Genomic DNA, 22,861 nt, shown 5'->3' on the forward strand with positions numbered 1-22,861 from the left:
ACCTACCGTCGCCCATGGACAGTCGCAACACTAGAAGGACTGCAGGTGCGTTGCCGGCCTTACTTGATTATGAATACTCAGAAACATTGAACACTTTTTTATCCACAGAATTCGAACTCGCGACTTTTAGTTTAAGCGTGTCGACGCACTAACCCTATGCAGCTACAGAGGTCGTCCTAATTTCTGCACTTGTGGATTTTATCATGGAGCACTTCGTATTCCCAAGTACTGACATACTTTTTAAATTAGGTAATATTCAATCCATACGTACTACGTAATCCACGTTTTTGAAAACTAACCGAAACGTCATTCTAGAACCTAAGCGGCTTTTCGGATCTGAGCCTGAAATGGCTTTTTCAGTCCATAGATATTATTATTATTAAAGATTTATTCCTCAAATTTTGTCAATAGCACTTACCCTGTCGCATATGAGACACTGCACGGAGGAGAGCAGCTTGCCGTCGAATACATCTGACACCACGCTGCGGTACCGCGGTGCCCCGCCGTCGCCGCCACCACCGCTGCCACCATATGGAGTGGATTTCCTGAACAAGATTGTTTGTTAAAACAGCAGCTTTTATAAAAAAAGGTAAAGGAAAATAAATAACAGAACACCCGCAATTTTAGATGAGTGTGAGTTCTTGTCACTCTTGAGTCTTGACAATTGATGTACCATCGAGGAAGTTGATTCCTATGCAATTGACAGATCAACGTTATTTGGTCGAATATGTCAATTCAATGTTAATTGTGATCTGTCAGCTGGGTTTGACGTAACGCAACCAAACTACTTAGGTCCCCGATTTGTATAGGAATCAACTTCTCTGATAGTATTCCAATTATTTTTTTTTCAAATACTTTTTTTTTATGAAATAAGGGAGCAAACGAGCAAACGGGTCACCTGATGGAAAGCAACTTACGTCGCCCATGGACACTCGCAACATCAGAAGAGCTGCAGGTGCGTTGCCGGCCTTTTAAGAGGGAATAGGGGAGGTTAAGGAAGGGAATAGGGAAGGGTAGGGAAGGGAATAACAGGGTAGGGGAATGGGCCTTGGATAAACTCACTCACTCGGCGAAACAGCGCAAGCGTTGTTTCACGCCGGTTTTCTGTGAGCCCGTGGTATTTCTCCGGTCGAACCGGCCCATTCATGCATGGCTCTACCACGTGACAACACTTGCTTTTTATCATGTTTATTATGTTTATGCATATGAAAAATAGCTTCCTCGACCTCAGGCAACTGCCCTACAGAAGTTTCGCGACCGCGACAGTTAAAGCACTGTGTTACAATAAGGCAGTACTCACGGCGGGTCCGGTGTAGGCGAGGCGCAGTCGCTGTTGCTGGACGCCGTCTCGTACCGCTCGTCCGGCTCCGACGACGACAGCTCCGACTCCGACCCCGCTGGGATAATAATACAAATAATAATAGTTAAAAAAACTAAAAATATCAAACTTTTTTTCCAAAAAAAAAAAATAGAATTATTGCATTGTTATTGCCTCATAATGTGTATGCAAGGTTTCGAATAAATTAGACTACTGGACGTCGATGACATACGTCGATGAGGTAATCGATGTAATGTTACCTGTGCCATTGGCAGCGGTCGCGGGTAGGTGGTACGTGGCGTGCGAAGTGCCCGCGAAGCTCGCCGACCGCCGGTGACGCGCAGCCTCCATCCTTAACACACATTACTAGAGGTTACTTCACGACACTCATTTTTTCAAGAGTGTTAAAAATATATATAAATTGTAAATTGATTACCTGAGGTAGCCATCCCGTGGTTCGTTGTATGACGACGGTGCCGGCGAAGGCCGCCGCATGCGAGCGAAGAACGGCGCGTCGCTCGCTGTAACAGACAAGGGGGATGAACCAAAATCTTTTCGAAACGAAAAATTTCGGCTAAATGGTCTGATCACATACGATAAGTTAGTCCTTATTCGTGATTGTGTAAATTTGTGTATTAAGCTTTGAATGTATTAAATGTTTTATATCTGTTGAAGCGATAACAAGACGTACTTTTGCGTTTGCTTATGTTTTTTTTTTCACATTAATTTTAAAGGTGGATTTACATTGATGAAAGCCAGTTTTACTGGATGCTGTGGCAATCAGCACTGCATTCATGAAAATTATGTATAAGGAAATGGGATTCATTGAAACATATTGATATAGTGTAATTCTAAGGTCGTTGACGAATGCTAGTTTTATGTGAATTAGCACTAAAGACATGATAAGAATATGCACTTCTTTTTTTGTCGATAAAGTTATTATTTACCTCCCGAGGACGCCGCTCTTCGTCGGACAAGGATGTTGTTGGCTTCCTGATGGTCGCCGTCCGCTTCCGTCGTCAGCTTGTCCTCCGGCGAAGCGTCCCACACCTACACAACAGAAAAAAAATATTATTAAAAAAAACGATTTTTACCGAAGTCACTTAATAGGCCTATACTGAAAGATGTGTTTTTTTTTGCTTCCGTTTCATAAATTCTGATTCTACCGAATCCTATTACTAATTGTAGTGTCCGGCCGAAACTGATTTTTCAGCCGAAACCGAAACCGAACTTTAGGCCCAACTCTCAGTTTCGGCCGAAATCGAAACCGAAACTTGATAAAATATTTAAAATTACGATTATTTACTGAAATTAATTGTTTTTTTACGTTTATTAATAACATTTTTGTATTACCATGATTTATGTTTATTAATAACATCGCCAATAACACAATCGAAACAATAACAATTAGATTTCGAATTTGTTCCCTAGAAACTTTTCAGTACCATATTCCGTTTTTTTATCCGATTCCAAGTTTTTAATGTATTAAAACGAAGAGCAGAACTTATTTCAAGACATTTTATTTAGACATTAACGACGTACTACTGGAAACACAATCAATCAAAAAAGCAAAGTTGCAACTGCAACTTGCGTCACATTTCTTTGCTTCAAAATACGTTTTGCCACTAGACCTGAAGATACTGAGGGCCGCAGGAGCGAAGCTTACGGGGAAGTGGGATAGATAAGATTCTAGCGTAGATTCTAGGGTAGGAACGGTCTGTAAGACTGCGCGTGCGTATAGTTAAAGATTAATCTATACTAATATTATAAATGCGAAAGTATCTCTGTCTGTCTGTCTGTCTGTCTGTCTCGCTTTCACGCCAAAACTACCGAACCGATTGTAATGAATTTTTGTATGCAGATAGTCTAAAGCCTGAGAAAGGACATAGGCTACTTTTTTACTGGAAAAAAGCGTTGTAAGGAGGTGAAAATGCGTAAATTTGTTCAAATTAAGTTAGTTATAAAATTCAAAATAGATGGCGCCGTGCGTCTTCTACATCGCGCTAACGCTTGCCCAGAAGCCGTTCTATAAGATGTGATATTATCTTATAGACAATTTTTTTCGATTGTTATTTCTTTTTTACGTTACTTATTAAATCAGTACTTTATCTATGCAGTGACGTAACCTTAAACCTATCAATGATAAATAGTTTATGGGTAGTTGTGTAATTGGGGGGCTAAATAAGCTTAAAAATTCGGCATAAAATATAAAGATTAATTTAAAAAATTGAGATATTATATGCACACTAATAGGGTTGTTGAGAAAGTGATTATGAGGAAGAGGAGGAAGAGGAATTTTCACGCGCAAATTTAGAGGATGCGGATGAGGAAGAGGATATTTTTTGAGGAAGAGGATGCCGCTAAGGAAGCGGAAGAGGAAGCGGTTAAGGAAGAGGATGATAGGAAATTATAAATACTAGCGGACCCATCCCAAAAGTCTTTGTCCTGTCTATCCATAACTAGGTACATACATTACACAAAAAAGAATTAAAAGGGCATTTTCCAGTGGACCCAACTATGAATCTAAACCATTCTCAAAACACACACAATAAAGAATCATCAAAATCGGTCCAGCGACTAAGGAGGAGTTCAGTAACATACACAACACACGCACACAAAAAAGATGGATACGCGACGCGCATGCGCAGTGAAATTCCTCATAAATTCCTCTTAAATTTTGAGGAAGCGATAGCGGAAGAGGATTTTTTTATTTTTATTTATGAGGATGCGGTAACGTCGGCGTCGGCGCGGCCGCTACATATGGGTTTGACAAATTATTTGTCATGATAATATTATCATATTCGTAAACAAATAAACATATTTTATATTAAATTAAAAAACCTTCTACAATTGTTCATCGGCTCCCGTTTTCTCCTGTAATGGTTGCTTTTAGTGTGTTTATTTCATTTTTGTTTGTTTCCCATGGTTTGGATTAAATATTTCAATCCGGAGTAAAGGAAAAAGAAGTACATCCTCTCCTCAGGCGCGCGCGAACGCGACTGTTGGCGACTGAGAGGTGAGAAAAATTTAGCGGTGAAGCTCTAATGTGGTTTTTCTTAAATATCTTTAAAAATATAAAGAATATTAAAAATCCGCTAGGTCGAACCCTTGGCGATAGACTTTTATTAGATGTGTAAAAATATTAACTCAGTTTGATGCATGGTTTTGGCAATATATGAAAAAAATCGTCAAAGTTAGATGCATTTTTGTGAGTTTTTTCTATCGAGAAAATTTTACGATACGCGGTGCGGTTGAGGAACCCAAAATATTGCGGAACTTCCGTCTTCCTCATTATGAGGAAGCGGAAGAGGAATCCTCAGCAACCCTACTGACACTGCACAGCTGTTTTGATTTAAGGGGTACCAGGGTTTTTTTATTAAAGCTTTTGACACCAATTTTGTTGACATCGCGCGCTATAAACTGAAGTCCACGCGGACGAAGTCGCGGGCAACAGCTAGTTTTAAATATAAATAAAACGTGTGGTAAAAGGAAAAGAATGAGGCGAGATGATTGAATACATAAATCTCGCAAGCTATATCATCCTATTATCTCATAGTCAAACAAAATTTTAAGTACTTAAAAAAAGTTTACACGCAAAAAAAATAGATAAAATAAGAATATAGCACGTAATTCATTAACAGTTACATATGATAAATAAACGTGCGTATGTCGTTTAGAAATAAAATTTAACAATATAATGTTCGATAAGAATAAGTTTAGACAATGTAATGAAAATAAAACGAAGTATATACTTATAAAAACTAAATACTAAGTGATTTGGCACTAATTTCCAAAACATAACCTCAAAACACGATTAAATGGACGGTGGCGATCTGAGCCGGTGGTCCGGGGGCCTCGCCGGCGAGCAAGCAACAACTGCGAAGTTTACTGCGAGCGACGCACGAAAACTCACGAACACTCGAGTTTCGGCCGGGCCGAAAATTTCGTCTATATTTTGGCCGAAACCGAAACTAAGGCCGAAACTAGATTTTTTGACCGAAACTGGCCGAAACCGAAACCGCGGTCGGTGACTAACTAATTAGTAATTGCAATGTACATTTAGCACAGATGTAGACCAGGATTTACGTACACAATGCACAATATTATGTCCTTTACATATGCGATTTACTCGGCAAAGATATAACCTATACATTAACGTTCAAAGTCATGGCACTAAGGGCCTGTTTCACCACTTTCTGATAAAGTGCAGAATAGGCTATTCACAGCTTTTTTGACAGATTCTCCATCATCACATTGACAGATTCTTCATCATCAACTTATGTGCTCGATAGCCTATTCGGCACTTAATATCAGGAAGTGATGTATCAGGCCCACAGAGCTCATACGAAGAGGAGCTGGCCTAAGCAACTGTGCACTGTGATTTTCAACTAGGTCCTGACGTCATCATTGTGGGCGGGGCTTAAGTCAGTACACTTTCAGCGTTATACTACTTATAAACCGCCATCTGTCGTCATCTATGATAACTATTTGAAACTATTTGTATTCAGAATTATTATTTTACTAACCGATTCAGTGCGGATGACACGGTAGCCGTGTCATACATGTTTTTAACGTGTGGCGTATGACACGTGAGCCGTGTCATTTCAAAAACGATTGTATCTCCCTCAAATTACACTTTAGAAGGTTCTACTCTCAACAAAATCATCTTAATTTTCCACGTAATGCGTTGACATCAAAGTATTACTAATCCACTAACGATTTTTGTTTTAATCTAAGTTGTTTCTTTCGAAAATATCTTTAACTAGCTGTTACCGCAAACTTGTACCTATGAACTTTATTACTGGGACTGTCCTCCTTTTTGGAAGTCGGTTAAAAAACTTAACAACGAACTTGTTTAAATTTATCTACGAATGTATAATAATTTACATCGGAAACCCCGATTATATTTAGTATACTAATTTTTCTAACTTTGAAACCTACATAAGGTTTGCAACATCTGAATAAAAAAATCGCTTACCTGCCATTTTCAGGTTAACACTTAGTAAAACTACTCGAAGTCAACTCAAAACAACGTAGCCTTCCGTTAACATTAATGGTTTGGGCTCAACTAAACAATAAACCTTTTTGAACGTGGCGGGTGACACGGTAGCCGTGTCATCTACTTCTATGGCGTATGTCACGAGAAAATTGTGTGCCGCCACGACTGAAAGTCTTCAAAAATGTGCGCCGCATTGAATCGGTTAAGTATCGCAATGACAGTTTTGTTTGCTAATGTTGACGCGCGCTGACATTTGGCCAGCCGTAGGTAATTGATTAAATTTTTTTTCATGAAATTAAAAAAAAAAGAGTACTTACCTATTACCTAGTACCCACCCCATTCCCTTCCCTACCCTATTACCTCTTAAAAGGCCGGCAACGCACCTGCAGCTCTTTTGATGTTGCGAGTGTTCATGGGCTACGAAAGTTGCTTTCCACCAGGTGACCCGTTTACTCGTTTGTCTCCTTATTTTACATTAAAAATTCGGTCAAAATTCTAACCCTAATTTTAATGATTGACCTTATTATAATTAATATACATTTTTTAAAGTTCTGAGAACGTCCCATAATATTAAAGAATTTTGACATCTAGTGTAAGATAGCTGAACTACGTAGTAACATCAACATCGACCTAAGCTAGTAGTTTTACTTTTACACGATAGGTGAAATATGGAAAAGTAGGCGGAGCTTGACACCCCCTCACCCCGCAAATTGTCACGCGTTGTTTCTTAAGGAAATTTGATTACCACACCTCCTCTCTGTATTAGCTCCGTGATCAGGCCCTAAATTTTATTGTGTGTTAATATAAAATTGCTCGTCTCTTGGTTTAGACATTAGAGCCAGTCCACACGTCTTGCGTCGACGCAGCGCTGCCGTTTGACGCATAGACGGTTACACGGGCTCTGCGTCATCGCAGCGTTATTACGAATTCTTAACGTCAACACCCCCTCCCGCTTCGTCTCGGGGGCTGCTGCCCGTCATGTATGCGTTGCAGCTGATGACGCAGTGCGCTGTGTGAACACCTTGGTTATTTGTATGTAAAACAACGCTACGGCAGCGCTGCGTCGATGCAACGCGGCTTGTGGACTGGCTCTTAGTGTATATTTACCGGCTCCTTGAGTTCCTCGTGCAGCTGGTCGAGGAAGCAGCGCAGGAACTCCTGGGTGTCGTGCTGCTGGTAGCCGCGGAACATCGGGTGCACCTGGAAAAGGAAATGGTACAAATTGCATGTGCACTAGATGACGCCCGCAACTCTGTTGCGCCAAAATTCAATTATCGCGCGGGAACCGTGCGTCTTTCCAGGTTAGAAAGTATCCTATGTCCTTTCCCGGGACTCAAAGTATCTCCATAACAAATTTCATCAAAATCGGTTCAGCGATTTGGACGTGACACACTTTCATATTTATAGTATTAGTAATAATTAATAAAGTATGAATTACTTATAAGATTAGCAGTTTATTTTGTTTATTTATAAGTTTTAAATTACGCCACTGCATAAGCTGCACTGCATCTTAGGTACTATCAGAGAAGTTGATTCCTATGCAAATCGGGGACCTAAGTAGTTTGGTTGCGTTACGTCAGACCCAGCTGACAGATCACAATTAACATTGAATTGACATATTCGACCAAATAACGTTGGTCTGTCAATTGCATAGGAATCAACTTCCTCGATGGTACATTGTGCATAAAGGATAAAAATAAATTATACATTTCACTTCTTACAAGTCTTTTATTCGCCCATTGTATTAGTTTCATTATTAATTTTAATACTATGAAGATACTCACATTTCTTATCCCGTACAATATGCCATTTGGTACAACATAGCCTCTACTTCTAATATGCCACATTTCTTGCATTAATTTTTGGTATGCTCTGAAACAAAAACAAAAATTTAAACTACTACTGGTACATACTAAAAATAAGTACCAGTAAAACGTAGTAAAACGCGCCAGGACATATGTCCTGGCGCATTTTATTTAAACGTAAGTACCGTTGAAGAAATTGATTCAGATGGTGGAGGTCCACCATATTATATTATGTTATCTCAATTCAATATAAGTCTGTCGGCTGGGTTTGACGTAACGCCACCAACTTAGTGCCTTATCACACTGGCGATTAGCGAGCGATTTGAAAGCGACGCGACTGCGCAGCGCACACGCCGCGATTGCGCGGCGTACACGTCGCGACAGCGCAGCGTCGTCGTGGCACGCCACGGCGTGGACGCCATTTTGCACACTCGTCTACACAGATTATTATTATATATAGTAGGCTCGTCTAGGGAGTGACGTAAGAATCCATTTTGCTGCTGAGTGTCCACAACGCCGAAGGCAAGCTGCGTGCACGCCGCGCAATCACGGCGTCATCGCGGCGTGTGCGCTGCGCAGTAGCGTCGCTTTCAAATCGCTCGATAATCGCCAGTGTGATAAGGCCCTTACGTAGGTACGTTACGTCAAACCCAGCCGACAGACTAATATTGAATTGACATAACTCAACCAAATGACATAGGCCCGTCAACTGCCTAGAAAACAATTTCATCGATGGTACATATATTTTACTATTACTACACTCACCGACTTAGGCCGGGTTTCTTGTCGCCGGAGAGCACGGCGACGGCGGCAGCGCAGTCGAGGAAGTACGAGGTGAGCGGCTGCGTGTTGCTGAGCGCCTGCAGCGCCGCGTTCATGTAGCACGTGTTCCCGATGTTCTGCAGACCCACCAGACCTACAGAACGATAGTGTTGAATTATTAAAATTAATCATAAAAATTGTTAAAGTTTGAATTATTTCATTATTTGAACAAATATGGAGTTATCGAAAAGAGGTCAAATAAACGCTATGACGTCAGGACTGTCAGAACTCAGAAGATCAACTTTCATTATGAACCCTGAGTCCTGACGGTTGCACTGTGCACGCACAAAAAAGATCAAAAATCAAACTAGACCACATTATTTCAAAATACAAATACAAAACATATTATAAAATTTTATTATGATTATTTTAACACACTATATAAGTTAAACGCGTTTTGTAAAGTTTTTTTCCACTCATTCAAAAATAAGTGGAAAAGGAGCTATAGTAAATTATAATTTATTATAGCTTCTTTTCCACTTATCTTTTTGAGAGATTAAATTGTCAATGTGCCGATAAGTAAAACAGATGAAAAAAATTGGTTCTGCTGTAATGTATCACACATCTCTTTTTACCGCGCAGTGTTACTGATATTGATAGTGACATCTCGCTTGCTAAGACTCTTGTTTCTCTATTCCGTTAGGTATATTAACTTTATGGTCAAAACACCACACCAACTCTGTCATCCAAACAAATTAGAGAGAGGCTGTTTCACCAGTTACTGATAAGTTCCGGATAGGCTATCCACAACTTCTTTGACAGATATTTCATACTCTGTCAGATAAGTTGTAGATAGCCTATCCGGTATTTATCAGGTAGTGGTGAAACAGGCCCTAATACTCTACCTCTCGGTGGTTCGTCGTCAAAGTCCAGGTCCATGTCGTCGGGATCGGCCTCGTCGTCGGAGTTGGCGACGCCCATGGAGCTGAGTCTTGCTGTGACTGACGCATCTTCCGCCGAAGGCTCAGGATTTAACTGAAAAAAAATTTTTTTTTGTGTAACAAGTCTAATATCAGAACAGCTGATATGATCCTTGATCAATAATATACATTGGCACTATAAAAGCTAAATATAAATTAGTGTTACAGTTATTAAAGTTAGCAAGCTTAAAAAGTTCACACTATTATCTCAGTGCATTAGAGTTGATAGAATTAAAATAGAGGAAAACAGATCAATTTCATCCTGTTTGAGCTTGTGGCTTTAGACCAGAGTACAGAGTAGATTAATTACTTATTTTGATATTAATTTATATGTAAAATCTTATATCTTTAAACGAGCAATTCTTGTATATATGTATTATATTATATAATTGGAATCTCGGAATCGGCTCCAATGCTTTTCATGAAATTTAGTATATAGGGGGTTTCGGGGCGATAAATCGATCTAGCTAGGAATCATTTTTCGAAAATGTCATTTTACTCATGCTTTATCGAATACCGAGCAAAGCTCGGTCAAATAGCTAGTATAATTAATATGTAATTGCAACCTTTACCTGTGCATGCCTCAACGCTGCCCGCTTATGAACCTCCTTCTCGCACAGATAACACCATATTCGGTCTGTCGAGACGTTCATATGGACAGAGTGTAACGGGTAGTTCTGAAACAAGTATGATGACATTGTTAATATTAATAAGATTCTTTCTCTATTGCAGGGCCCCCGTAAGGGCTACTGGCGCATGTGTGCAAAAAAAGGATTTTGGCGGCCCTTTAGGCAAATTTTTTGGGTCCTTGGTTTTGGCGCCCCTAAAGATGGCGATTTAGATGGTGATCCTTGATGGTGGCGCCCGTGTGCATTGCACACATTGCACAAATGGTAGCGGGGGCCCTGCCCTGCATTCAAAACATATACTGAAAAACTCTTTTGAAATGAATTTGTCAAATTGCAACATACAAAATTTTGGACTTTGGTCCAAAATTTTGTATGGAGGCAGTTTAATTTTCATACATACTTTTCACACAAAAAAGTTCCAATGAGATATTCTATTTAATAGGCATTGCTTTAACCGGCTTTAGCCGGCTGCAACATAACAATTGAAAATATTATATTGTGTCTGCGATACCCACATTGGAGGTGTTAAGAAAATGCTACTTATTTTTTTTTTAATTCTTATTCATGTTACATTATCAAAAATGCATCATAATTTATCCAGCAACTGCCTTTTATCAGTTTTATGACTAGCAAAGTATGGATAAATCAAAACAATAAATATTTATAAAGCAGTCTGTGTCGAATGCTCTTTGTTACAACAGTTGCACTTTGACCCTACCATAGCTGTGAGGTATAATTATTGTAACTTCAACTTAGAACAATGTAAAATAATATAATGGCTGACAAAGTGTGATTTAAGGATATAGAAAATTGGTTTTTATAGCAATAGTTGTTAGAGGCCATCCGTAAAGTATGACACACCTAAAGGGGGGAAGGGGGTCAATCAAGTGTGACATGGAGTGACAAGGAGGGGGCTGGGGGAGGAGTCTAAAAATCATGAAAATGGTGTGACATACTTTATGGATGGTTCCTTTCACAGTAATCACGCAATTGGTGTCATACTGTCATAGTCTTTTAAGTAATATTTCCAATGTAGAAGACAAAGACAAAACAAGGCATTTGTATCCATTATTTTATACAGTATTTTCAGAGGGAACACTCACTCTTCAAATACTGTAGTGCCTGGGACAAGATTTTAAATGTCGATATGGTTGCCTAGTCAAGAGGAATGAGCAAGTCAATACATCTGGGACCAACCATATGCGGCTTTCCTCACAATGTTTTCCTTCACCGTTCTTCAAACATCCCTAATATGTACTTGAGATCTGAAAATGTCTCATTGGTACACACCTCCACCCGAGATTCAACCTGCACCCTTTCAAGTGACGAACCAACAGTCTTCCGACTAGGCCACGGACACTCCAAAACGGGATATTATTATATGCACATCAGAATAATTTTTCAGCACACTACCTCAACTTTGCTAATTAACTGAATGCATACCAGAAAAACTAATGCTGATCAAAAAAAAACAATTGATTAACTGAACATGTCCTTCAAAAAAAACTTAAACATCATACAAAACGAGACCAAATTCACACCAAAAATATGGTTCATACATCAGATATATTATTTGTAAAACTAAAATTTAAATTGTTTATCAAAAATACTAACTTGCACTCTAAATTGAACAATCTTACAACGGAATTTCCAAAAACGATATCGAAAGGTACACCACAATAAAATCAATTTCTATTATCAAAACAAGTCTACAAATTGACAAATCGTGCAACTAAAATATTTTTAGCCTAACTTTATTTTCTTTTTGTTTCTCTGTTTTACTAAAAAACATGTTGGGGCCTCCTCATCTAACGCCGCACTCACTCCTTTGCGCTCGCTCTTTACTCTTTAACAACCACAGATATATCTTGATCTATTTCTGTGTTAGCGACAAAGATTTTTGGTAATTATGATGAGATATGGTAATAGATTTTATCATTCCAAAACTATATAATTCAAGGTTTCTTGATAAAAATTAAGAAAAATTATCAAAATTTACTACTGTATTGTAATTGTATGGGTTAATAAATTTATTAATGATTCTTAAATAATTAATAGCAATGTTAGCCCAATACGACTTGATTGGGTTAGGCTACGCTCCCGCCTTAGCCATCGTGGTTATTTTTTTGTGAACCACCCAGAAGTACCCACCCGCGTTGCGGGGCTCCGTCGACTCATAATTGAAGCCAGTTGTTTTTTTTTTCTTTAGTAGCTTGTCAACCCCTAGAGTGCAATTCCTAAGCCGGAGGCTTATTTATTTTGCAATATATCGGTAAGGAGCCCTTAAGTTAAGGAACCCTTTGTGCGCGAATCCGACTCGCTCTTTGCCGATTGTTTATTATTATTGTTTATACACTGAGTTACCATTCACTGTGCCAAAGTTTAGTCCATGTTAAGTTAGCACTTGATGATTTTTATGTGTTCTTAATTATAATATAAACATAACAGATTAAATTGGGTTTAATTTAGAATAAATGATGTTCCTAAAAGTAATTTAGGTGATGGTTTTCCTTTAAAAAGTTGTAGTATGTTTGTTGAACTAAGGAATTGTTAGATATACTATTTTAATAATAGTTATTCGTTCAGTAAAACAGTCTCGCAAATGCAAATAACTTAAATAGTATGCTGAATTCGCATTATTTAGGGTGCATAATTAGTGTGCAAGTCAGTATTTTTGGTGAAACTTTCAAATATTTTGATCGAGAAAAGGGAATATACAGATATTGATTTAAATACATGCCCTCCAAAACAACCAGCATTGGTGAAAAAAGATATCTACTGTGTAAATATTATATGCTTGCTGACCGGCAAACATTTTTGAATGTAAAATAATCATCCTGATTACCTTTTGATGTATAGTGCTATGGTCATTTTTGACTTCGGAGCAACCAATATGAAGGCATTCAGGCTGTAAACATATCCATAAGTTGGGTCCCGGACATCCACAGTCGAAACATGCCAGATTCTGAAATCAAATTAGTATGATAAAATCTCAGCATGTATAATGTATAGTGTAGAGATTGCTTTTTTGTTAACTTTGATATCAAAAGTGCTTTTCTATGCAACATTTTGTTTTTTTAAGGTCTATTCTTAATTCCTTAAACATTTATTCATACAAATAAATATTACCTATTCATTCTAAACATTAATTTTGAAGTTAAAAGATTTTTCCCTAAGTAATATATTTTATGATATTGATACCTAGTATAAACTTTGTCTTTGCTAAGTTAAAATATTATGTTTAACATTTAACAATATATTTTACCTATCCATATTATATCAAAAAAATAAATATGCAATTACTGAAAATCAATTTCATCATTTTGCAAGTCACCTGACTAATTGCACATAGAACATGCATTATAACAAAAAAGTGAGAGTTATGTAAACACTATTATTGGATAAGATTTTATGTCCCACTTTTACTGATTTTTGTGAATAGGATATCTGTCAGCAACACTAAAATAATGTGTGTGTAAAAAACAATATTGACCTAAAAACATTTTAAATCAATAATGTGTCAGTTATAAAAGGCAAGCATAATATACATAACTTATTTCTTTTGTTTACCTTCACAACATTGCATGACTTTTTGTTGTAAATTAAACAAAGGATTTACATTATAATTTAAGTAGCAACACAATAGAAATATAGTAAACAATGTAACTAGGTACAATACTGCTTTGAGTCGATATTCATGATTTGTGTGATATCTGCAGATTGTGACATGGACTTGTTTTTATTATATTAATATTATTACATCTGAGACTTGTGCAATAAAAATACTATTAAACTATATTACAGGAAACCATACAAACAGCAGTGTAGTGTAATAACAAGATATCGCGCATAACGAGTACACAGACCGTCCGATGACGATCGCTGTCCAGTAAATTGCATAATAAGCACACAAACACGGAATGTTAATTAAACAGTACCTACACTCCTATTACGTTTGAGGTTATGTATCCTTAAAAAACTTCAATCTCACCTCCTTCGACTGCCATAGTTCCTTGTCGAAGTGCTCCACGAGCTTGTTGAGATGCTCGCACGTTACGCTTTTATCCATTTTTGAGAATATAAATTATTTTAGTAACGATTAACGTAAATAAAAATCATTATACGTTAGATCACTGTTGTCAAGTAAACAAACATTGCTTATATCATAAAGAAGGAAGCAGTTGTATTAAATACATTAAAGAATAAGTGTAAACTTGATGTCTGATATGAAAACATTTTAAAAAGATTGTAATTTAATTATTTTCACAGAAATTTGCTACAACACAAAACTGTCCGTGATGAGCGAAAAGTCAGATTGTCAAATGTCATGACAATAATTGACAGCTGCTAGACAACTCAAAGACAACTAAACGTGACAGTCGTTGTTTATGGTTTTTGTCTATGATGCTCGAAAAACCAAAGAGAATCTCTATAGTTTATAGCCTGTGCTAAACTATAGAGATTGGAGATTGGTCAATGCCTATTGCCCAAACTCCAAAGCCCAATTACAGTCTGTCAAAAAAGTCATGAAATTAAAAAGTGGCAAGTTGGCAACTTCGTAGTGTCATCCCTTTCAAATCAATCTAAGAAAAAGGGATGACAGTACAATGTTGCCACTTTTTAATTTCATGACTTTTTTGACAGACTGTACATAATTTTTTATTTTTTCCGTTCGTCATTGGTAATGTACTAAGTGCATGCCATTAAAAAAAACTTATTGACATTTGAATTTTGAAATTTGACATTTCACTGCATTATATACTAGTAATCTGTGTTTCACTGTTTACATTTCACAATCTGACATCTGTTTGTATTTTCAGTTATTGTTAAAAAGTCTTATTAAAAGTTTATTTAACATTAATTATATTTATCTTTTATAATATTACTGATACTGTTAATTAAAAATCTACTGTGTGTTGCAAATATGACGTCAGCATCGACAAGCAGTGCTCGCTCGTTATTTGCGGAGTCAAAGCAACGACTTGCTGAGAGGGTTCAAGTAAACATGAACAATATAGCCTCGCTATCTCGACAGATCCAGCGAGGCTCTAAGTCCAATGAGGTACTTGACATGCTAAGGTGTTTATGCCTTCAAAACGTCTGAAAATAATGCTAAAGTAGTTCCTGTAAGATTGACCGAATCTGAATCACACCTTACATATTTTACCCAGCCCTAGATTTATAAATGGGCCGTATAGGCCGCGGCCTAGGGGAGGCATTTGGGGTGGCAAATTTAGTACATGGGGCGGCAGAAATAAAGTTTCCTACACTCATAAACAATATAAAACTGGCACTGTCCATACCCCATATCAAATAAAAATAAAGACTTATTTCTGTACTGTCATAGTTATGTGGCTCAATGGCTTCTGTGTTAAGAAATTCATTACTTGCAAATATTTGTTGTTGCTATTTTTTAATACCTTCTGTTATATTGTTTTCAGCTTTTAATGAAAGCGGCCAGGGATATAGCCTCAACTGAACATCTAATGGAGAGCAGCGAAGAGAACTTGAAGAAGATGCAGCTGATTGCTGTGCACATGGGCTACCAATATGAAAATATACAGAAATCAGCTGAAATGGTCCCCGAAATCATTGAAAAAGTCAATACAATGCAGAGATGAAAATATTAAAGTTTGTGTGATTCTTGATCTCATTTTTAGGCAACTATATCTATGTTTGTAAGTCAAATAAGGGACATTTTTTGTGCAGAAGTCAAAAAATAAATAAAAATAATAACAACTTTTTTTTTTCAAAAGTAAATTACTTATAATATTTACTTGGAGAGAATAAAAAATCAAGATAACTAGCTGTTTAATTTTACACTCCTTATATTTTCTTCTTTTTTATTTTTTTTATTTTTTCACATAATAATATTATGTATTAACTAGGAGGTATAAATCATACGTAAGTGTAATAAATGTACTATGGTTTATATCAACTTAAAAAATCATATCTTCAGGTGCTTTTACAACAATCTGGTCATCAGCTGACAGCTGTAAGGTAAGTTTCAAAAAGAAATATATATACTTTATTTTTTTATGAAATCTAAAAAGAAAATGCATCATGCCTTAAAAAGGTCTGATTCCCATGCTTTTAATAAAATATATCTTTACAAAACAAGTTAAACGCAATAACTTGTACCTTTTTTTGTTAGTCTAGGGCCGGTATAAATAGTACTCAATATGCATCTCGGTCTCAAGACACGGTTCAGGCTGTCAAAATTTGGACCAATCACAGAGCCGAACCGCGTCTTGAGACCGGGTCGCATCTTGAGTACTGACTATTTATACGGGCCTAAGATAGTATCCCACTACTGGGTGAAGGTTCTCGGTCTTCTATTGTTCTTGCACCTGCGACAGCAGTGGCTGTTTGATAAACATTAATTAGTTTAACCCATCAAGCCCCATAAGCTCACTGGTGAGCGAGACAATAGAATAACAATAGATTTCCAAGAATCCAGGAACGAAGGATTAAAGTAGCCTAGATACAAAGATTTAAGCGACCAATGGAATTTTAGCATGCTTTTATTTAGTCGTTTCATATTTTGTTGTCATACTTTTGTTATTTAAATGATTTATAAAATGCCTGCATAAAAATAATAGCAACATTCTTCAAGCAAAATAATGTTATCACTTATCAGTTCAAGCTACTCAGCTAGGCACTATCGAAAGGGTTTATCAACAAAAGTTACTACAATGTCGCACGCGGGAACCATTCACTCTTTGTGCGGGAATTTGTACCTAAGTAATAAATAATAATATCTATGGACGCTTTACACCACGTCAGTCTGGCCCCGTGGTACGTACCTGAAGGACTTGTGTTACAGGTACCAGACAACGGAAATATATTTAAGTAATACTTTTTATACTATAGGTACATATATTTAAGATTTTTATTATAATACTAGCTGTCCCGGTGAACTTCGTGTCACTTTAAAACCTTCCCTGGACTTCTACGAATATTTTAAGCCTAAAATTAGCCCAACCCGTTCAGCCGTTTTCGAGTTTTAGCGTTACTAACATAATTGAAAATCCATTTATATATTTGACTTTTAAGTATCATCACAAATCTTTTGTATGGGAGTATAGAAAAGTGTTGTTTTTAGACTTTTTCAGGAAATTTTAATTTTTTTTTAGAATGAAGGGAAGGTTCGTATAAGAAAAGCAGTTGTGAATATTATGCTATTATAACCAGACCAAATTACGATGTAGATCGTGACTCTAATTTGAAATAAGCTTACTACTTAAATCAGTAAATCTGCCTAATCATATCTCTGATCCATACTAAATAACTTATGAGAAAGCCTCTATGTTAAAGTACACAATAATATTATAGGTAGATAGTAATATTATTGTTTTGTAACTAAATTTAATTTAAGCTTTAGTATCTACGTTTTAAGTACAAGTTAGTAGGTAGTACCTATATTGGCTTTGTTCAGTCATCTCGAGGCTCGAATGGACTGGTAACTGACCACTGACCTAACTTTACGTCACATAACCTTGACCGCTCAGTAATGAAAGGTTTAAATATTTTTTGTTGAAAAACGAACAAAATTGAATTTCGAACGTAAACTGCAACGAATTCGGGAATGAAATTTTACCTTGACTCTTTGTTTTCGTGATCGTGCGAAGTATAACCGATAATGATCTTTGTTTCTAGTTGTTAAGGACAATATTCACTTGCGGGTGTGTTAAAATGTAAGGGTTAGTTAGTGACCTTTCAGATTTCACTTTGATCACCTCTTGCCGTTTGATGGCTGTTAATACGCTGGTGGCACGCAACGTTGTTGCAAATTTTAATGCAGGATGAACCTATTGCTATATAATTGAACATGGCCACCGATGAATTTGCCATTTGTAAATATTTTTTTTAAATTCAAATAGCCATTTGCTCGGTCGATTTCGACTACGTAGAAGGCACTTGGGAGTTGAATTGTGCAGTGGAAGGCACTTGGATTCTTTTATTTTCGTTTGCAATATAGTTAGACTACACCAAAAAATGGGAAATGGAGTATCGACATGATAATATGTAACGCTATATGGCATAATAACATAATATTATATGCTTCATGCTGTATGTAGATCCTATACATTTTTATTTCTGAGTAGATGACGCCCGTTTATCGAGCAGGAACCGTATAATTTTCCGGTATAAAAAGTATCCTATGGCCTTTCCCGGGACTTAAAGTATCTCCACACCAAACAGCAAATCTGTTCAGTGGTTGACGTCTTCACGTCAACCTCTTCAGACAGACTGATAGACATACAGATTACAGACATAAGCACACATTTTTGCATTTATAATAATATTAGAATGGAAGTATGGATTTCAAAGTGAAAATGGAGAATTACTCATGTAGAGTCAAATTAGTTTACAAAAAGCCCTGCTACACGTAACATTAAGTCTGATATTCAGCGGAGTCGTGTCTGTAACGCCATTGTATCTGTTGCCCGCTCCAATTCTTGCACTTTCGTTTTTTTCTGCGACATCAACCATTATTCTATTGGGAACGAGGTTATGCAACCACTGTTTGAAGTTTTGATATAATTTTTACTGCTTTATGTCTTGGCAACGTTTCGTTCGGTTTCGCAAAGGGTGTGACGCTATTTTGAACCATATTTTTATAATAATAAGGCAGTGGTTAAGTGGTTGGAGGTAATGAAGTGTAAAGTGGTTGGTCGAATTTGATCGTGACTACAGAAGCGACTGGGCTCGGTTACGCAAGTGCAACTTATAATTATCAATGTTTGAAAGTACCAAATTATTGAGTTAGTGTTGATTTACTATTTAGAATTTGTTTGTTTAACAATTGTTATATTTGTCAATTGCCAAGTTTGTGTGCAATGCGTCTTACGGCCGTTCCCAATATTTGATCTATCTTTGGTTTTGCCCTACTAGAGATAGGAATAGCTCACAATTGACATAAAATATATGTCTCTAATGTCTAATCTGAGCTATTCCTATCTCTAGTAGGGCAAAACCAGAGATAGATCAAATATTGGGAACGGCCGTTATCCGTTGGCCTACGTACTATCTGATACTATGATGGACCAATACAAATGTTATAATCAGCAGTCATAGACGAAAATATGGTCTACCCTACACAGAGGGACGCCAATTCTGCATGAAATACAAGGCGTTACATGAGTTACAATAATAAAATATGTGCATCAGTCCCTTGTATAGAGTTCACTGTGTAAATAGCAGGTCCGAAAGAGTTAATGAGTTTGACATCTCTATGTAATTTGTTTATTGTAATAATGCGTAAGAGTTAAGTAGATGCGTTTCACGCTTCCTCGTGATAAGCAGCACGTTTCAGCTTATATCCGTTCAAGACGTGGCATGTGCTAATTGTGATTGACCTTTTCATAGACAATTTTGGGATAACTTTATTGTTGTAGTCCTTCAAATCTTTTTTTTTTTCATGAAATAAGGGGGCAAACGAGCAAACGGGTCACCTGATGGAAAGCAACTTCCGTCGCCCATGGGCACTCGCAGCATCAGAAGAGCTGCAAGTGCGATGCCGGCCTTTTAAGAGGGAATAGGGTAATCCCCTATTACCCAGGTTATTTATTTTATTTATATTATTATTCCAGGTAAGGGAAGGGAAGAGAATAGGGGAGGGTAGGGAAAGGAATAGCATAGGGGATTGGGCCTCCGGTAAACTCACGCACTCGGCGGAATACAGCGCAAGCGCTGTTTCATGCCAGCTTTCCGCGAGGACGTGGTATTTCTCCGGTCGAGCCGGCCCATTCGAGCCGAAGCATGGCTCTCCCACGTATGATCAATCAAATCCCCCTTCAAATCAAACGTTTAAATGTAGAGAATCGAGCAGACGTATAGTGGAAAGCAGTGACTATCACAATGGACAACAGGAAGTTACAAATTCATTCAAGGCCATTGAAAAGGCCTTTACTACCCTCTATCTTTTTCCTACTCGGAAATAACGCATTTTTATAAGCTTTATATACGAAAATATAGTCCTATAGTAGTCTATTCTCATTAGTTTTAAACTGAGCTATCTGCTATACGTACAAATGTCTTAAAAGCTTCTATTAATAAAATTGCACAATGTGATTACGACTTTTGTCAAATTCGCACAAGTAACTTACTGCAAACTGAACGTTTTACAGCCGCAGTCCGCACTCGGAGACATAATATTTTAATGATGATTAAACTTTAATTTAATGAACAGTTTAACATATAACTTACAGGCCTTATGTCAAAATCTTCATTACATTACAATTTACAGTAAGTAATTAATATATTATATTAATTGTCTTTGGGTGCGAATAGACTGGTAGTAATATCCTAGACTCAATAGCAAATATATATTCTGTGTCAATAGTCAATTGTTTCGCAGTTCATGGTATAATAATGTTGGTCATAATAATTAAAATATGTTTTCCTGTGTGCAGCCTTAATATGTCTTAGCGCTAAACATTATAACAGACGCATACAAATAGCTATTTTGTGCTTACACATCGTTTGATCTTGACTTTTACTATTTCCGATGTGTTTAACAATAAATAATAAACATGTGGACATGCAAATAACGACATTTCCTGTTTAAGGTCGTATTGCAAATAATATAAAATAAAAGGACATAAGAGAAAACCTCATTCGATGTAACCTATTTAAGGGTGGAGGTGGTTTTTCCAAGATCTACACTTGGTAATTGAATGTCGAGAATTTGGGGGAAGGTATGCACGGACATGGCACGGACAAAGTATTACCACTCGACCAGGCATCCATGCTAATATTTATCTGTTACATCTTCACCCCCAAACTGCTCAACTGATTTTGTTGGTTATGGAGATTTTGGCGCAACGGAGTTGCGGGCGTCATCTAAGCAGCGTCGCTAATCGTGCATATGTCGCAGCCGACTGGTTTAAATAGCCTTTCAATCAAACAGCTAGCCCTTTGACTGAACAACGCCGATTAATCACACGGCTATACGTCGTTTAGCCGACTTGTAGCCTACAACGTTCAACACTACAGCCAGACGACGCTTAGCCAACTGGTTTGTTTTTGTTTTGGCGGGGGGCTGCGCCCCCCGAGCCCCCCTTTTATTTGACGGCGGTCGCCGGCTGCTGCCGCAGCACGCTCGCTGCGCTCGCTCGGCTCCATCTATGTTGTGGTCTAAGTTCTAACCTAACCTAACCAACTTTTGAACTTTCTGGATTGTGTTTGTTTTTGTTTTGACGGGGGGCTGGCTCCCCGAACCCCCCTTTCGGGGGAGGCTGCGTCCATCCATTTCATAATCCCGTAATTTCTCCTCGAATATATTTTGTTGAAATTTGAATTCACTCGTATGTGCCTCCACAATTATTTTTGTCTCTTTAATAACACTTGTAACTTTTATTAACTACTTTCTTTCCGAAAAACAACCACAATCACTAACAAACACCTGCTAGTTGACGCCATATTGTAAATAAAACGCACCTAGCGCCGCAGCGGTGCGCTCTGAACTACTTCAATTAGACGGCGGCTTTTGATTCAGCTGTAGTGTTGAACGTTTTGAGCGACTAAAATATTCAATATAAAAGCTAGACGTGTGATTGAATGGCGTTGTTCAGTCAAAGGCCTAGCTGTTTGATTGAACGGCTATTTAAACCAGTCGGCTGCGACACATACATAAGTATACACATTTAAACGTAAAAACGTAATCTATACTTAATATTATAAAGCGGAAAAGTTTGTTTGTTTGTTTGTAAGAACGGGCTTATCTCAGGAACTACTGGTCCCATCTGAAAAATTCTTTCAGTGTTAGGTAGCCCATTTATCGACGAAGACTATATTTTATCACGCTACTAATAGGAGCTAAGAAATAGTGGAACATGTGGAAAAAACGGGGGGAAATTATTTGAAAGGGCTTATCTCACGAACTACTGGAGCAATTTTTCTGTTCTTTGGCACAGATAAAAAGTAGACCTTGACATGAATGATCATAGGCTATTTTTTAATGACTATCTTGTCGGTGAAATATCTAATTTTCGCGGCCGCAGTCGCGCGGAACGTCTAGTACATAATATATTATTGTTGATGTTACACTGAAGACTGTTCATATAACCTGTTAAGTGTTAAATAATTTTAATCGTTTATCCACCATCTGCTTATGAATCAATTTCTTTTATTGTACAACGAGATTTTGCCCGCGGCTTTGCTCGCGTTAAGAAGTATTATTATATACAAACTTTCATCTCCTATTTTAACCCCTTGGGGGTAGAATTGATCAAAATCCTTTCTTAGCGGATGCCTACGTCATAACATCTACCTGCATGCCAAATTTCAGCCCGATCGGTCCAGTGGTTTAGGCTGTGCGTTGATAGATCACCATGTCAGTCAGTCACTTTTGAATTTTATAT

The 22,861-nt window shown here is 37.4% G+C and overlaps 2 protein-coding genes across 5 annotated transcripts in view; one reads left to right on the forward strand and one right to left on the reverse strand.

Annotated features, from left to right (window-relative positions):
• LOC121734366 (ubiquitin carboxyl-terminal hydrolase 20) overlaps positions 1–14,796 on the reverse strand; it is a 32,161-nt gene extending 17,365 nt beyond the window's left edge. Inside the window, exons 1-12 of one of the 2 annotated variants that reach the window (XM_042124939.1) lie at positions 14,485–14,796; positions 13,339–13,458; positions 10,437–10,541; positions 9,790–9,919; positions 8,888–9,038; positions 8,102–8,189; positions 7,425–7,517; positions 2,266–2,368; positions 1,755–1,839; positions 1,579–1,670; positions 1,301–1,397; positions 419–545 (exon numbers count right to left, since the gene is read on the reverse strand). In XM_042124939.1, coding sequence (XP_041980873.1) covers positions 419–545; positions 1,301–1,397; positions 1,579–1,670; positions 1,755–1,839; positions 2,266–2,368; positions 7,425–7,517; positions 8,102–8,189; positions 8,888–9,038; positions 9,790–9,919; positions 10,437–10,541; positions 13,339–13,458; positions 14,485–14,562 — 1,269 coding nt within the window. In that variant the 5' untranslated portion in view covers positions 14,563–14,796. Of the gene's footprint in view, positions 1–418; positions 546–1,300; positions 1,398–1,578; positions 1,671–1,754; positions 1,840–2,265; positions 2,369–7,424; positions 7,518–8,101; positions 8,190–8,887; positions 9,039–9,789; positions 9,920–10,430; positions 10,542–13,338; positions 13,459–14,484 lie in introns of both variants that reach the window. The other variant, XM_042124930.1, reaches the window with a different exon arrangement.
• Positions 14,797–15,326: 530 nt separating this feature from the next.
• Positions 15,327–16,521, forward strand: LOC121734538. 3 transcript variants are annotated; one of them, XM_042125147.1, is made up of 3 exons: positions 15,327–15,555; positions 15,935–16,124; positions 16,509–16,521. In XM_042125147.1, the coding sequence occupies exons 1-2, from the start codon at positions 15,418–15,420 to the stop codon at positions 16,112–16,114; spliced, it is 318 nt and encodes a 105-aa protein (XP_041981081.1). In that variant the 5' UTR covers positions 15,327–15,417; the 3' UTR covers positions 16,115–16,124; positions 16,509–16,521. The 3 variants fall into 3 exon arrangements, with proteins under 3 accessions (XP_041981081.1, XP_041981082.1, XP_041981080.1); XM_042125148.1 differs by lacking the exon at positions 16,509–16,521 and adding an exon at positions 16,453–16,482; XM_042125146.1 differs by lacking the exon at positions 16,509–16,521 and having other exon boundaries at positions 15,935–16,232.
• Positions 16,522–22,861: the final 6,340 nt, after the last annotated feature.

This window comes from Aricia agestis, chromosome 1, assembly GCF_905147365.1.
Source record: "Aricia agestis chromosome 1, ilAriAges1.1, whole genome shotgun sequence".
Lineage (NCBI taxonomy): Eukaryota > Metazoa > Arthropoda > Insecta > Lepidoptera > Lycaenidae > Aricia > Aricia agestis.

Excerpts from the sequence above, each read along its gene's own strand:
- LOC121734538 (XM_042125147.1), top strand. The coding sequence starts at position 15,418 with ATGACGTCAGCATCGACAAGCAGTGCTCGCTCGTTATTTGCGGAGTCA. Across the intron at positions 15,556-15,934 it reads GAGGCTCTAAGTCCAATGAG|CTTTTAATGAAAGCGGCCAG; the intron begins GTACTTGACATG and ends TATTGTTTTCAG.